Here is a 16,833-nt window from a genome sequence, read left to right as displayed (position 1 = left end):
CATCCATTATGAAAGAGGGTTTATTCTACACTAACAGAGTTTGGAAACATTTGCAATGAGGTAATAACACAGATTTATTACAATAAAACCACATGGACTGCATTTATTTAGAGTTTTTCAAGTCCTGTCAACCATTTAAATCACTTCATACTAAGCAGTGGGCGTCAAGCCTCAAATTTAAAGTTTGAACAAATCAGTTTATGAAATGTAAGTAATCAACAAGTTATAAAAACATTAAATTACAATTACTTCCTATTACTACTTTTATAAAGCCAAACCACAAACCTAACCATGCTGATTTTGTGGCTAAACCAAATCAAACCTTTATCATCACATTGTCACAACATACAAGTGTCAGATAATTGGACTTAATGACCGACAGTATATGGTAATGTGGTTTAGAGGATTTGTCGATACTAGTAGTAAATATATCACCCAATGCAAAATGAAACTTTCACATATTTGTCATAGTTTTACAAATGTCAGGTATATAGAGTAAAAAGTTACTGAAAAATAGGAAGAAAGTCAGTTCTACCTTTAAAATCTCATTACACATTGCAGCAGTGACACATTTTTACAGATCCTCGCCTTTCACGAGTTGCTTATTCAGATTTAGACATTTCTCGTCCTTGACATTCATCAGCGGCAAAGTGTCTGAGGCATGAAAAGGTCTCTACTGACGTGTCTGATTCCCTTTTCTTCTTCTGGAGCAAAGTCAACGGCTCCTGTCGCCTGCTTCAACTCAGGTTTATCATTTTATTTAGAGGAAAACATATCTGTATGGTTATCAACATTGCAGCAGGATAGACCATTATAACGCAAGATTCTTAACCTTGATCCTTGTCTTTTCTCCTTTGTGACCGGTCAACAGAAGCATGTGACAGCCCACTGGTGTCCAGTTTGCCTCCATCCTCCTTCAGAAGCTCCTCCCAGTTGTCCAGCAGCCATGGACCAGTGTTTGCTAAAGTCAACAGGAGAGAAGGTGAGAAGCGATCATTGCCTTTTGTCCGTTGTCCAACTTAAATATTTCACTTCTTGCAGTGCCGACACATTTCAAGTAAGATTCATTCCTACGCTGTCATGAATAATCGGCGCTCTGCTCATTGCTCGACACAGCAGTTTGCACACAGGGACGCCCGAGTGTTTTAACTTTATGATTTGCCTGAATTTATTACCTGGGATTCATTGCCCAGACTGTAATCAAACATTAGTCATAAAGTCCTTTCACATCATTTCTTCTTGGCCTGAGGTGCAGGTGGAGGCAGTGATGCAATCCAGTCACGCTTGATGAGTCCAGGTTTTCAAAGGGCTCACTCAGTGCACTTTGAATGGGTTTCTTTATTTGTTTGGCTGAACACAAGGCAGAATAACCACCAGAAATTTATCTGGATAAACACAACAACTTTAGGATCTTAATTTACAGGGATGAGACACATCAATGTCTTCAGATTCTCAAAGTCTTATTAGGCCTCTGTGTCTATTGGGCGACAGCCAATAGCTGCATTATGTTTTCACCTTGTTTATCCGTCATATTCTTGATATCTAATGAAAACCTTGAGGGACTTTCTTCAAATCTGATAGAAACTTTCAGTTATATTCAAAGATGAACTGATTGGATTTTAGTGGTCAAGGGTCAAGGTTGCTGTGACATCACGAAGCAAATGTTTCACCTTGTGAACGCAACATCTCAGGAACACTTTGCAAATGGAGGTTCACCAGCACAGGGGCTGTAGTCGTGATCAGTAGCAGTTTGTCTGTGAAGATTCTCAGTCATCCAGGTCATGGTATTTATTATATTCAATTCCTTGGATGAGAGGTGAAATACAAGCAAGTCCAGTTGCCAACGTCCACTTGTACAACTTCTGAAAGTCAAGACAATTGATTATCGTCCGATGATGAATTAACGGCCAATTTTTGGGGGTTTCCGGTGCAAACAGCGGATATCTGACTCCGTCTTGTGTTTGCTGTAAACAGTCGGACTTGTTACTTCACATGAGCCGAACGTTCCTCGAGACAAAACACAAACGGTGTGACTTCCTGAGTGTTGTAGGTCCAGACAACATTTTGGCTAATCTCTATTTACAGCTATCTGCTTATAAATGCAGCATATCAATCAAAGTATTCCACCTGGTTTTACTCTGTGTTTACCTGTGGGTAACCAAAGCCTGCTCAAACGTGATAGGTCAAACTAGAAGCTCTCGTCCACACAGTCTCGCCCGGTCTTTACTCAGACTCTCTGTCTGTTCTTCGGGCTGCAGCGGTGCATTTTCTTCTTATGGTGCAGGAAAGAGTCTTTGGCTCTCTAAAGGAAACCGAGCACAAAACATCAAAGACGAACCTCAGCTGACTTCCCACAGCCGGAGAGATTCCTCTGTGGTCGCTGGAGACGGAAAGAGGGAGACACTGCTGAAGACCAAAAAAAAAGAAAGGTGGGAGGACTGATACATAGGGCGGCAGCTACGGCGCCAACTCTCTATTATATATAGAAATGCACTGGAATTATATGAGACTACTATATCAAAAAAACTCCACAGGGCCCCCTCTCCTCAGTTGGGGTATAAATCTGAGTTGTGATTCACTAACCACAATAACTATTCAGGAGGGAGCTCCCTGCTGGATGCTGATGCGGGGCTTTACGAGGGGCTATCGCGGCGCGGTTTTGGAGGTTTGCAGATTTCTCCACTTTACAGATCTCAGCTGCTGACTGTGGTGCCAGAGCGGAGAATCATCAGGGAGTCTGGGATTTCGTTCTCTTTCACTCCCACTGTTAGAGTAAATTGACCAACTGAGGCAAATTGAAGATAAGCCAGCGCTGCGTTGTTTTTTTTTTATAATTGAGTGTGATTGTGAGTTTCTTTCTCCTCTTAACACTTTCCAACACATTGTAGTGAATTAACATGATAGTGAAATTGTTGTCCTCATTTCTTGGCTCTGTCATTGCCGCTGATATAAAGCCAATCACCAACTGGACCAGTTTCTGCAGAACACAGTATAGTCTCAAGGTATAACATGTTTTTGTGAAGTTAGTTAATTCAGTCAATAGATATTTATTATATATATTATATACGTATGTTTTTATAAAGATGGACAAAGTGCCACTACTTCCTTCCACTGTACATCATGTAAATAAAGCTAAAATATCTCAGATACGGGTGCGGCTATCTCACGCTTTTAATGTTATTTCGAGGTAGTAATCGTAGTGTGGAGTCTCAGTATCGAGGTCATACACATGCTTGGCCAATAACAAGTTAGACTCAGCTGCCAATCATGACGTTGCACATGTTATTAGCCTCAAATAACTAATTTAAACCAAACTCCCCAGAAAAAATAACACTTCATAAGATATAAGAACCACCTAAATGTCCCATTCATTAACATGGAGGAGGTAGGGTCTATGGGCTTTTTTGCAGCCAGCCACCAGGGGGCGATCAAGATTATTTTTCATAACTTTTGGGGAGCTCTCATATCGTCCATCTTTTTATACAGTCTCATGATTCAGTCAGGATCCAGCTCAAATTTTCTTCGGAAACCAGAAACCAGTGCAAGTTGTAGTGGTAAAAGATGATTCTAATCAGAGGCCAAGGCGCCAGCAGAGATCTCAAGGTGCTTGGATCCGCTACTGCCAGTTGGTCCCATCACATGGTTCCCACATGGTGCCCAGTTAATCAAATCTAGCCATCGGGGTGCTGCCTCCTCTTTGAGTTGTGCCTTTATACGTTACTGCATGTACACTGAACGGGGGCCAACACCAGCGGGAGGAAGCAGTGGCCCTGTGGTTGTGTAGAGTGGAGAATTAATTAAACTGGGAAATACCCCGGCACTGAGAGTCGGTCCTGCCTTCACCTTTTTGAAAGTGATCAGGGACCAGCCAGACACAGAGGCCTTGACTCGGGAGTCAACAGGGGCCATCGAACAGAAGACTCTGGTTGAGAGGTCGAGGAGGCGTAAGCTAGACACTAATGGCAGCTGGCCGCGCCATGTTGACGAAGGTTTTTGTTTGCATAAACTACTGGAGTTAATTAAAAACGAGCCCAAGTTTAGTTCTCCGGTAAAATCTCACATTCTATTAAAAGCAGTTTGGAAGTAGAACAACAAACCTGTCAGTCGACTCTCTGAGCAGATAAAGATAAATCATCTTTGGTGCAGAAAATCTGATTAAGGTGTTGATGACAAGAACTTTAAAAAGTAAATTTATGAAAACATGTTTCATTATTTCATCAAGAAATGTCAATATTACAATAAAGCTGACTTATTATGCTTGTCCTTATTTTCTGTCGTATAGTCACACACACTTTAAATAGTAAGTTAAATTAATTTAAGTCCATGATCATGGATTTCGTAAAATTCTCAAATCTTTCTTTCATTGAAATAAAACTCCTCTGCAATCCCATTGTACTACTATGCACACGTACGTTTCTTCATTGTGCTCCTCAGTCCACCTTATATCTCATATGTCCAAAACCTTTGACGTTTTTCTTTTCTTAACTGTTTGCTCTCTTCTCCCCTGAGTGTGACCTTTACTCTTTCTCTCCCATCGTTAATTACCGCTCGGCCGTGTCCCGCTGCCGCTCTCTCACACTTCATGTAACAGCGCTCTCTATTGTAATAGTAAATTTAACTCAGCCCTTTTTTTGACCTGCCAAGAAAACATGGAGATTAATTAATTCTCTCCATATAGCTAAATGTTAACGAGAGTATTTAACATTTATAGCCAAATGTTAATGGGAGGCTTTAACATCTAAGCGCTCTGTGTTTTTCAGTGGGCCACATTGATAATCGCTCATTAGAAAAACTGTAATTATGCTGGAACAGGCCTGGAACACTTCATCAGTCCCAAGTAATCATTTTCTGGAAGTAGTAATACAGACATTAGCCGAGGCTGTAGGTTGAAATTAACTGTGGTGGGGGGGGGCAAGATCAGGTATTGATCATTGTGTGATGTTTATGTGCCATATTTTCCACGAGCACATTTACTGCTCTTAAACTCTTTATCTGGTTAAATTCCACCGCTCCTCCACTCAAATCCTCCTAATACGAGGAAGTCACTCCCTCAATAAATCTAATTACATGAGTAAATATTGTCTGATTCCTGGACTAAACGCAGCTAAAAGCTTCTCATCACAGCTTTAGCTCCAAATTGCTTCTTCATCCCGTCCACTGAAAACAGCTGGAGTCGTTTAAAGATTTCTATGCGGTGACTAAACTATCTGTGGTCCAGATATATCGACTTTAACTATATGTTCAGTCCTGTTAATGAAATATACGGTCACAGCTTTTTATTTGGTACTTTTTAACATAAACAAGGAGGTGAAAGTGATTTAAAATAACAGAAAGAGCAGAGGATGTGTTAAAGTGAATTAGGGAAGTTGAAAGAATAAAGTCTAACAGCTGAATAAGTGGAGATTTGTCTGAACCACAAAGGTGAAAACTGCAAACAAAATGAATTATTTAACAATGTATATCTTCATTGTTAGGATTGTTATTCCTTCTATACCTTTGTAAGTATTCTTTGTATTTAAATTGCTTGATTTTACTGAGTTATTTTGTTTTTATCCTGTTTCAAGGTTGTAAAGCACTTTGCTACTTTGTTTTGAAAAGTGCTGTAGAAATCAAAGTTTATTATTCTTGTTCTATCATTATAATATATTTTGGGATTGTTCAGATGATAAGTACGAGGACTTTTTATTCATTCGGCAAAATACAAAACGATACGAAAATGATCATGTTCAACGTTCATTTGGAAAAATAGAGCAGAATCGATTTTTGTGTCTGTGTTGTTGTTAAACTTTAACTTGTGGCTTCAGTTCTCCTTCATTAAATCCCTGATATTCCAATTTCATTACCTAGCAAACATTGGGCTGGACGATGTAGACAAAAATGATATGAAGTTGAAAACTTTCAGTTATCACGATAAATATCCAGTTATTATTTTTAAAGTTCAAAGAATGATCTTTGCTCCTGAGTGAACGCTGTGGTTTTAAACCTGATAAACAGCGAAACATTTTATAAATCTGAGGTTCACATCATGTTTTATACGTCTTCACTGTGCTGACACAATTCACGAGCAATATATCGATACTTGACTTTTGTTATATTGCTAATTATTGTCTTATTGCTCAGCCCTAAGTTATCAAGTCACCTCATCCACCACATTTTGTTGAAATTCCTCAAAGTCAATCAGATCCGAGTCCTAATTTCTCTTATTTTGCTAAGAACTAAAACTAAAACTGGTTGTGTTCCTCTATGTGACGGTTCTTGAGTTCTTGGATCTAAGCAAACATGCTCCAGTGATAACAACGGTTCCCTTTAGGATTTGTTTCGTCCCGTTGAGAATGTACAGCTGTTTGTTTGCTTTGTCTCTGAGTCATTTTTTTTAATATAAAGCTATATATTATTTCACAGGTTTTCATTAAAGCACCATAGAGCTCCACCATAAATAAACTGCAACTTTATTACTCTCCAACTCAAATACACTCTCAGTCCCCGTTGACGTGGTGATACTGTCTGTGTCTTAATGCCGCTCTTGGAAACTTCCTGACATTTTCTCCTGCAGTGGCTTTTGTCCTTTTCCCCGTCCGTCCTGTTTTTGTCTCCTTCTTCCAAACTTTGCATTTATTTGTGGCGTTACAGACGCTGGCCGACAACTTTAAATGTCATCGTTGTCCAGACTGTTATTTCTAAGAGCCTAATGTTTATAGCGGACTCCAGGATTGAAATGCAGCGGCTACTTGTGTGTAAAGTCCTGTCTAAGTTGTTAGTAACTACAGTTGCAAACCAGAGACTTAATAAAAGCTGTTGCACTATTAAAATTGTGAGAAACGTCTGAGCTAGTAAAGATTTTACAGCAATGTTGTTGTGGAATTTATTGCGCTCCAACTACAAGCAATCAGAAAGTCACTGCAGTGTAATCACAAAGTGTAATATAACTTACAAAATAAAAGTTTTGTGGGGAGTAAATCAAACGTTAAACTTAACTGCCAATCAGTTGTAAATGTAAGTATGACTTTGCATCATAAATGCATTGAGAAATCAGTTGCATTTTTAAGAGAGAGATCTTTGAAGTTCTCCCAACGAAAACATCACAAAATACAGCAAAAGTACTTTTTTCCTCTTCCTAGTCGAGAGTTAAGGGCAGACAGGATGTTGCATCTCGTTAAGACCCAGGAGGAAAATTGAGATATGTGTATATGGGCTATACAAATTGGAGGGTGTTTCCCAATTTAATTAATTGTCCACTCTGCAGAAGTACAGGGCCACTGCTTCCTCCCATTATTCTTGGCCCAGTTCAGTGTACAGTCATGCAGTAGTGTATATATATATATATATATAGACAGGCACAGCTCAAAGTGGAGGCAGCACCTTGATGGCTCAATGGGATTAATTGGGCACCATTTGGGAACCATATGCCACAAGCCAATCAAGATGGGACCAACTGGCAGTAGCGAGGACTGAGTTTTATCAACTCCAGATCACAGCTGGCAGCTTAGCCTCTGTGGAAAAGATTTATTTGGCACTTCAACTTGCACTGTTTTTCAATTCCTTCAGTTTTATCTCTCCCTTCAGGTTTCAACAAGGCAAACTATACCAGGACAGGTTAGATGGGTCAAAAATACCTTATCATGACAGTTGAGTGGTGGTGGAAGACGCATTTCCACCAAACGTACCTGGAACTTTTAGTCCCAGGAGCACCAGTAACAAAAGGAGGATTCAAAACACCTGAAATGCTCGACTTATATAAGGACACCGTTTTTAGGAGCTACTGCAAAAGATAGATTAGCTGAAATAAAAACCAGGTGCACTCAACCAATCAGGAATGTTCGTTGTTGCAAACCCAGCGCGCTACTTTGGGTTTCTATCGAAGGCTTTGAGAAAACTTGTCACTTGATTTAATGTCAGTAAAGATTTTCCTGAAGGAGTTTATGGTCTCAATCTCTAGTTTCATGTCTTTTTCAAAACTTCACGGTGTTAATTTTGCAATATATGGTCCTATTTAGAGTGAAATAGATGATTAAGCATGTGATTTACAGCGAGTATCGTCCAATGGCTGTAGGCTGCAGGTGTAGGTGGGCGTGCAGTGTCCTCGATCTCTGCCAAATATGTTTACTTCTGGTCTAACATAAACAAGATGGTGCTCAACAAAATGTCAAACTCCAAGCTTCAGAATGGCAGCTCACAAACCAGTGGGTGACGTCATGGTGGAGAAGTTCTCCACTCCTGGGGAAAGTTGCTACTTACAGGGCTTTAAAAGTTAAAGGCTCCAAGATTCATCCTTCTTTTAGTTTTTGTTCTAACATGGGTTATGTGTAAAAAAGCTTCTCTCCTCTGAACTGATCTCACAGGCATATGAAGATGTGTCCCAGTTGGTTCCAGCAGGTTCTTATTTCGATTTGAAATGCTGTTAGAACACATGGTTTCTGATGAACTGGGATCTGATCTGAGTTTCTGTTCTCTCACCCTGGGCCACCACACCAAAAAACAAGTCACAATCCAGCCCTGCCACCACACGTCCTTGGCCTGCAGCCGAGCACTGAGCCCGGAGGAAGCATCCAAATAACATTCCCTCTGATTACCTTTCACACAAGCCCAAATAAATACCAGCTTGATCAGCAGCCATGACACATTTAGTCATTGAGAGGAATTCACACAGTTTTCTGGGAGATTTGCTGGAAAACTGGAATAAATGAGATCACGGACATTCAATTTACTGTTTGTATCCACAGTAGATTAGCACTGGTTTTATTTTTTAGTACAGGGGACATTGTTTGCTTTCAAATTTTTAATTGAAGTCAACATGTCAGGAATAAAATGTTCTGCTCTCAACACTGTGATTAGGCAGGTTCATTAGAAGATCTGTTTCTGTTGAGCAAACACGATAAAGCTTCACAGCCATAATCGAAACAAAGGCTTCATTATGCTTTTTTTATTAACTGAGACATTTAGAAATTAGGCCAATTATTCAGGAAATCATTTATTTACAGTATTTCTCCGCCAAAGAGGTTATGTCTTCACCCCCTTCTTGTTTGTGAGTTTGTATGTTGTGAGGAAGATCACACAAAAAGTACTTCTACCTCGAAACTAGGTGGAAGGATGTGGATCTCGGTCGGGGAGGAACACATTCTACTTTGGTGCTGATCCAACTCAGGGGGCGGTTCCAGATTTTTCTATTTTAATTTTCTTTAACATAGCCGTTTAAATTTGGTGTGGATCTGGGGGAGTGATTCGGATTTTGTGAATCAAAATAAGTAGGTCTATCAGTGGGGTGTGTTATTTAAGTTTCTGTATGTTAACAAATATTCCTTTCAGCTAAATCAGAGAGTGGATATTTTGCCTGTGTATGTATTTGTGTTTTTTTATGTACACGGTAGGCCCATGTGTGTCTGATCTTAATATGCGATATGGTGATGAAGTGGCCGATCAGGTACAGTATGTGCTCACTACTAGTTTTGGTAAGAAGAGAAGCTTAAAGTGGGCAAACTGAGCAAACTCCCTGTTTCTCAGTCTTATTTGTGTAGGAGCTGAAGGTTTTGCTTCGTTATTTGACACTGGTTTTTCTCACGTTTATGAACAAACGATTTCCAGCCAGCTTGGTGGAGGGATGTGACCCGGCCCTGGGAAGAGCCCATTCAATTTTGAGGTGGTTGACCTTGAAAAGTCGTGGTCTCCGGATCAGCTGAGACATTGTGGTAAGGTGTAGATTTGAACGTCCGGTCTGTCAATGCTCCTGATCGACAGTCTCCAGACTCAATTACCCTCCTGATTGGGCAGGAAGAGCTTCGGTGTCCTTACCGACTGCTTTGGTGACTAAACAAGTAATCCATGACCAGGATGGTGGATGTTGTGTATCCGTTTTTGCAGAGATATTTTAAACTCTCATCTTCTCTGGTTCCTGCTCTGCTTCTTCACGAACAATCAACCTCTCTCTCTCTCTCTCCGTTCCTCTCCTCCTCCCTCTCTTCCTAATTCCTCCTCCGCCGTCCAGGAGGTGTCAGCTTATGAAACTCTCTCCGTCACTCACTCTCGCTCTCTGCGTTCCCCACTCCTCTCTCCTCCACAGTCCTGCCGTAATGAGTAAAGGTCAGTGTCTCCGCTCGCTCCGGTTGTGCTTGTCGGTGTTCGTGTCTGTTACCGGCCAACCTGCGCTGGCCTTTAGCCGCCGCCCTAATGAGCAGGAGGTGCAACGCTGCAGCAGCTGGAGGAGGAAGAACAACCGGAGCAGGAGGGGAAGAAGATCCAGTTAATTCAACCCGAGGGATACAGCAACTATTTTACAAACATACATTTTATGTTAATTGGCGGATAGCAAATATCAAATCACGTTGGATTTGGAATATTTACATATGTTGTTGACAACACGAAACTTTAAGTAGGTGGTGGTGAATCTAGAATTAGAGAATAAGCTCCATTTTTGTATTCGTCAATAATGAAGATAGTTGTGATCAAGTCCCTGTAACTGGGACAAGTGATGATACTGAGTCACATTTGAGTTTTTTGAGACTTTGCACAAAGGAAAGCATCTTAGTCATTGAGACTTTTCACTCAGCTGCAGTGCTACACGGCTCAATCTGTCCAACCGCACATTACCGCTGCTTTCAGACATGCACTGAACTTAAATGTTCAATTGCTCCTGAGCTTTTCCTGCCAGGCCCCTGATAAAGTGTCAGAGTGAGCTGATGTGAGAGAACAGCAGGAAAATGTCCGGAAAATAAGCTTTAAACACGCAACAGACGTAGAATCGAGGCTCCACACAGAAGATGATGAAATTCAAGATCTTTTGGAGATAAGATCCGACTCTGGTGTCAATGTGCTGTAAACAACAACATGTGATATCTGCTGCAAAATGAATTGTCAAGTCGATGTGAAACAGTGTAAATAGGGAGAAACACTGTAGCTTCTCTTACTACAACAATATATTACTACTTTAAAGTAGTCGTGATGAGGGAGCTTGGCTAATTTGGCTCCGTGGGTTGTAACATTGATTTGTGTTGGCTGTATGTCAGCATGACATCACCTTGGCAACGCAACCACAAGTGCTTAGTCTGGTGTGTGTGTGTGTGTGTGTGTGTGTGTGTGTGTGCGCGTGCTCTGTTGGGTAGAAATCCCATCTGCTGTTCAGGCACCATGGATTTGCTTTGGCCTGACTCAGCACTTTATCTTAAACACGAGTACACGCACACACACACACACACACACACACACACACACACACACACACACACACACACACGCAAGCACACACACTTCTCAGTATTCAAAAGTGTCATTATCTCGTCGCAGCCTTTTCCATCACCCCCAATGTTTCTTCATAATCAGGTTCTGTCATAGCTCTCCCTGCTCTCTCTCTTTCTCGCACACACACACACACACACACACGCACACAGCTGTATGAGTTTTCATGTGTCTTTGCAGATGTTATTGTGTGTCAGTCCCTCCTTCCCTCTGTTCTCTCTCCTCCTGTTGAATGACATGACGTCTTTTCTTGATCTTCACTTCTGGGCCCGACTCGCCCCTCGACTCACCTTCTCCGTCAGGTTCAGTAAATATAACCTGTCCTAAGAATAGTGTTGAAAGTAGTGTTCATCTTTTTTTACTTATTTCCTGTTCAGAACAGAACTTCTCCGTCAGGTAATATCAAGCTGAGACCTGTCTCTGTTTGAATCAAGCTGTTCTGTTCGTTGTGAGGCTTTTTCCTGGACTGTCAGTTTTTATTTTCGTGGACATTTACTTCAGCTTTTGAGAATATTACTTCGCCAAAATTATCCCAAAATTATGAAACTTGACATCATGGTGCAAATGCGATACCACCAGTGGCAAATTGACAATAAATATGAGGGATTCTGACCTTGATCGTGTGTTTTTTCCTTTTAAATAAGGAGCTGTGTATTTTGTCTGATGATGGAGCTGAAATGTTGAACTTGCCTCAGGATAAATGTTGATGGCTCGTCCTGCTTCACAGCGAGAACTAAAAACTTAATAAAGAAAGTAGTTGTAATATAATCCACTTCACTGCTCAGCCTCCAGGTAGTTTATACTGTCTGTAAATCATATTGAATAAATAAATGTTCATACATTTTTAATTAAATGTTACAAATGTGCAAAGAGCTTTTTTTTAAAAATACATTATTTCCACCTTGACATATTTTCCCCTTTTCCCCTCCCACTGTGCTGATGTGACTATTTTTAGTCGACAGTGTGAACTCGGTGTTGGTTCGTCCCTCGCGCCGCTGGACGTCTCCTCCAGCTGCCGACCACAGCTCGGACAGAACGGGGCCAGAGAACATGGGACGTGTGTCGTTTCTGCAAATCACTGCTGAAAAACACTCTTATATGTGATCAGGCTCATATCGTGTTGTTGAATGAGCTGGATGTTAATTAATTTGGACTCCCCTCACCCTCATCTTCACCTTGGTGGCCGGATACATCATTTAACTTAGTCGTGGGGTCGTAAAATACAAATGAAATACCACCCTGCCGCTCCACAGTTAAAACTGTCTCCCTGAAGTGTTTTAACCTGACTATAACTCACCTAACATCTTTGATAATGAGGATTATTATTATTTATTATCTTGAAAACCCGGGGAGGTGCTTGACATTTTGCAGGGCTTTAAATCTGGGGGCATAAAAATGGACTTAAATCAAATCCAGAAATACACTGTATTTCGTAGCATTACGACTTGAAGCTGTTCTCTCTGAATGTGCTGAGTTCTAATATCCTGCAGACTCGCTGTTTGTATTCCTGAGCAAACTCCTCACCACCGATCAATCAGGGCACATCACTCCAACATATGAACAAGCAGTTTGTGTATCTAGCACCGTTTTTATTGGCCGGCACAGAGCGACTAGTCCAGACTTGAAATTCACAGGCTCATTTCAGGACGATTGAAATGTAATGAATCACATTTCACTCCTGTGATTTTTCTCTTGATCCTCGCTCGCTCTTCTGTCACCTCTGCCAGCCTCTGCCTCCCCCCCCGTAACACACACAACCACCTACACACGCACACACATTATTGCATTATAGATATACATGCAGTTTTTTTGGTGTCCGTCCTCCCTGCAGGAGCCGGAGGTTGGTCTCCTCTCGTCTCCGACAGATACCAGTGGCTGGAGGTGGACTTGGAGAGGCGGACCCAAATCACTGCCGTCGCCACGCAGGGACGATACGGCAGCTCTGATTGGCTGACAGCCTACCTGTTGATGTTCAGCGACACGGGACACAACTGGAGACAACACCGACAGGAGGACAGCTTAGGGGTAACTGTCCTGCATCGATCAACCAATACAAAATGCACTGAGGATGGTTTGATGATCAACTTTTGTTTTTCCTTTTCTATTCTTATGTTGGTTGGATCATTATTGGATAATTGTGCTGCTGTTGCACCATATAAGCTCTCAGAGTGTCTTTGAATGCAGCATAAGGGCAATAAGTGAAAGCTGCATGTCAAAGTTCACCAAAGCTGAACTCCACGTGAAGCCACGCTGCGATTTGCTTTGACACGGGAAACACACGTTTTATTCGCTTCTTCTCTCACAATGACTGGAAGGCGAAGGTTTGTCACTGATGCCTTCAGGTTCAGGTATGTGCGACCGAGCCCTCGAGGAGAGTTTTCAAAATGGTGCACTTGAATAAAAATTTGGACAAAATTAAAAACTACATTGACACAAAAATAAAGATCGTACAAATACAAGTTGCACAGAGCTGTTTTGGATTTGTTGTAAGATGACACCGAGGTCACGTTTTCTTTTGATAAATGAGCTGAAACAAATCTATTTTTCATTGAGGCCTGGTTCTTTCATCTGACCCCCTGTGGTTAAAGGCCCTTGTTTATTTGAAAACCTCCAGTAATACACCGTGTGTTGCTATTTGGATGAAGACACAGCCCTGAACATCAGTGTCAAACAACACCGTGCATATTAAAAGCTCTGAATAGCTTAAAGCTTCGGGTGGAGAGCAGCTCAATGCTGAGGTTCATTGAAGTTAAAATACATTTGGCCTCACTGTCATAGATGTAATTTACATTATCTGCGGGGACGGTTCTGCCTGCAGCAGCAAACCCGCTCACCAGGAGGCTTTCACTCTTTATTAAAAATGGATGGAACAATGAAAGGAACCTGGGCCGGGCGGTGTTAGACTGCATGGAGCTGCTGTCAAACAGTTTAACCTCTGCCGACAGGAGGCTGGTGCTGCTGCTGCACACACTGCCTGCCGTACAGAAAGAGTCACAGCTTTGATTCCTGCGGCGGCGAAGGTGTCCATCACCCGTCTCCGGAGCAAGTCGCTCGTTCACTGTGAGCCGGTCTCGATAAGTGTCAGCTCAGTGCCTAAAATGTAAATGTGAAGGAGGAATCTGTGAGACGTGCATCCGGTGATTTAAATATTCCGTCGAGCAGCTGATGTATTCAGGCCTCAGAACAGGAACTGGGGAGAAACTCTCCGCTGAGGCGGTTCCTTCACAACTGAATACGTTCCCCTGCGTTTTTTCTCTTCTCGCTCTCAAAATCTCTTATTTTCCAGCATTTTGCATCATTTCTTTAAAACCCTTGCACGTCTAATTTCCCTGTGAAGAGGGAGAATGACTTATCACCAGCGAGCAAACGACTGCGTGTCAGACTGACAGGACGCCACGCAGGCCTCCGCAGATTGAACAACATTAGACATGATTCAGAAGCAGTGGAGCGTCTCCTCCCTCCGTCATGGAAGACAGTGCACTCCTCTTGTTACAGGATCAGCCCGGAGAGCAGCTTGTGATTCAGATTTGACAGGATACGATTTTCTCTCAGTGAAGGGTGTGAACGCCACAGAGCCGAGCCTGCGAGTCATCACGAAAAGAAGGAAGAGAGCAGCCCCCCAAAACTTGTTGATTTTACACTCAGCATGAAAGGTGATAAATCCAGATCAGCTCCGAGTGTTTTTGAAGCTTGGGTATATTAGTCAGGCCGGCTTAGTGTGTCTGTTAGGGAGGAGATTTGCAGAAATAGCTGTATCACACACACAGCCTGTCACTGACTCCTGAGCTCACATGCTCCGGCTTTCTCCTTCTGCTGTCAAGTGGCGGAAAGTAACTGAGCACATTTACTATACAGGGAGATTTTAAGGTATTGTATGTGTTTTACCTGAGTAATTATATACATTTTATGTATTTATTAGAGAGCTATAGGTCATAGTCACTGCAGATATCCTATGGATATAAAATATTAGATTAGTTTATGAAACACAATACGTTTTTAAATATCGCCAGTTTTAAAAGGAGAAATTAGTTGGGTTACTGGTCTCATGAATATTACCAAGTACATTTACTTCATTACTGAACTAGTACTTTTCTTGAGTACTTCCATGACTTCACTGCATTTACTTTGCTAATTTATTTAGTTGTTTAGACGTTTGACATGCTGAACAAAGTCCCACAGAATTTTATTTAAAAATGTGTTCAAGACTCTCGACTTTGGAAATTTAGGAATTGAGGTCCACTTACTTCCACCTGTGAAGTGTCACCATGTTCCTCGTGCCCTCGTCCTCAGTTCAGCTCCGTTCGATTCCCTGTGCTTTATTTTCATGAATGTCAGGTGAACAATATTGCCAAAACGTCAAGGATAATTCTGTTCAATAATAAGATGAGCTTGTCGGAAGGCTACTCATATTTCAAACGATGCTCAGGCGAGTAAATGAGATGCCGCTCTCCTCAGCCTCCTCGGCAGGAAGCAGCCATTTGTTGAGCTTGACGCTCCGCTGCCCGGCCGGCTCAGCCTGCACAGCTCTGAAGACACAGCTCAGATCACAATCATGCAGCACCAGGAGAGACAAGTTCAGCTGCACAGCCACGTCAGTACACGTTCAGCAGACACACACTTCAACACACTCACGGCTTCTCCATGACTCCAGAGGACGTAACTGACTTTCATTCACTTCCCAGAGACTTACTTTAATCTTAACCATACTACTTGTCTAACTCTAACCCTTAAAGGGGTGGTTCACCCAAAAATGAAAATTCACTCATTATCTACTCACCACTATGCTAAAGGAAGTTTTTTGTGTTTGAGTCCACAAAACACTTTTGGAATTTCAGAGGTAAACAGCGATGGAGCCAAATCCAATATAATTGAAGTAAATGGCGACCACTTCTTCAAAAATAAAAGAACGACAGAAAATCTGTATCCGCATATCTGCTGTCTACACCTTCAAAATATTGGCCCTTACCCCCAGAGGTCAATTCATCATTGGACTGTAACCAATGGGCTCTTAGCTCCTCTCCTAACCTTACCTCTTACCATGATCTTAACCTAAAAGTAACCCTAACATAATCATACCTCAACCTTAAAACATGTATTTTCCTTCAAACATAATGGTGCACATATGCTGAGCTGCGTTTTGTCCCCATAAGGAAGATTTGTCCCGATAATGTGTAAACAGACGTAGGTCCCCAAAATGTCAGTAAAACCTAAACCACACACACATACAGTATATATATATATAGGTAATGTCTGAGACTCTCATACGAACATATAAAAAGCTAACGCAGATAGTTTTTTATTCTCCTCACAGAATTTAAGTGTTGCTCTATGTGCGAAAAATTTCCCATCAACCAAACAAAATCCCACTGGATTCCCACGAGCAGCTGATTGGGAAAATAGGAGCCATTAGTCTTTTAAGAGAGGCTGTGTAGGGAGACAGAACAGGTCGCAGAGCTATTGATCAACGAGGAGAGGGAGAGGAGGAGAGAGAGGGAGAGAGAGGGAGAGAGAGAGGGAGAGAGAGGGAGAGAGAGAGAGGGTGAGGGAGAGGGTGAGGGAGGGAGAGACATTATTTGCAGTCAGGATCAATGGCCTCTGGGAGCTCAA

The 16,833-nt window shown here is 41.8% G+C and overlaps 1 protein-coding gene across 1 annotated transcript in view; it reads left to right on the top strand.

Moving 5' to 3' along the window:
• Positions 1 to 16,833, top strand: part of LOC118121620 (contactin-associated protein-like 4) — a 72,248-nt gene that overhangs the window by 11,964 nt on the left and 43,451 nt on the right. Inside the window, exons 2-3 of the mRNA XM_035177654.2 lie at positions 872 to 982; positions 13,058 to 13,251. Coding sequence (XP_035033545.2) covers positions 872 to 982; positions 13,058 to 13,251 — 305 coding nt within the window. The remainder of the gene's footprint in view (positions 1 to 871; positions 983 to 13,057; positions 13,252 to 16,833) is intronic.

Source organism: Hippoglossus stenolepis, chromosome 14, assembly GCF_022539355.2.
Source record: "Hippoglossus stenolepis isolate QCI-W04-F060 chromosome 14, HSTE1.2, whole genome shotgun sequence".
NCBI lineage: Eukaryota > Metazoa > Chordata > Actinopteri > Pleuronectiformes > Pleuronectidae > Hippoglossus > Hippoglossus stenolepis.
The sequence above is the reverse complement of the archived record's forward strand: the minus strand, read 5'-3'. Positions and strand labels throughout refer to the sequence as shown.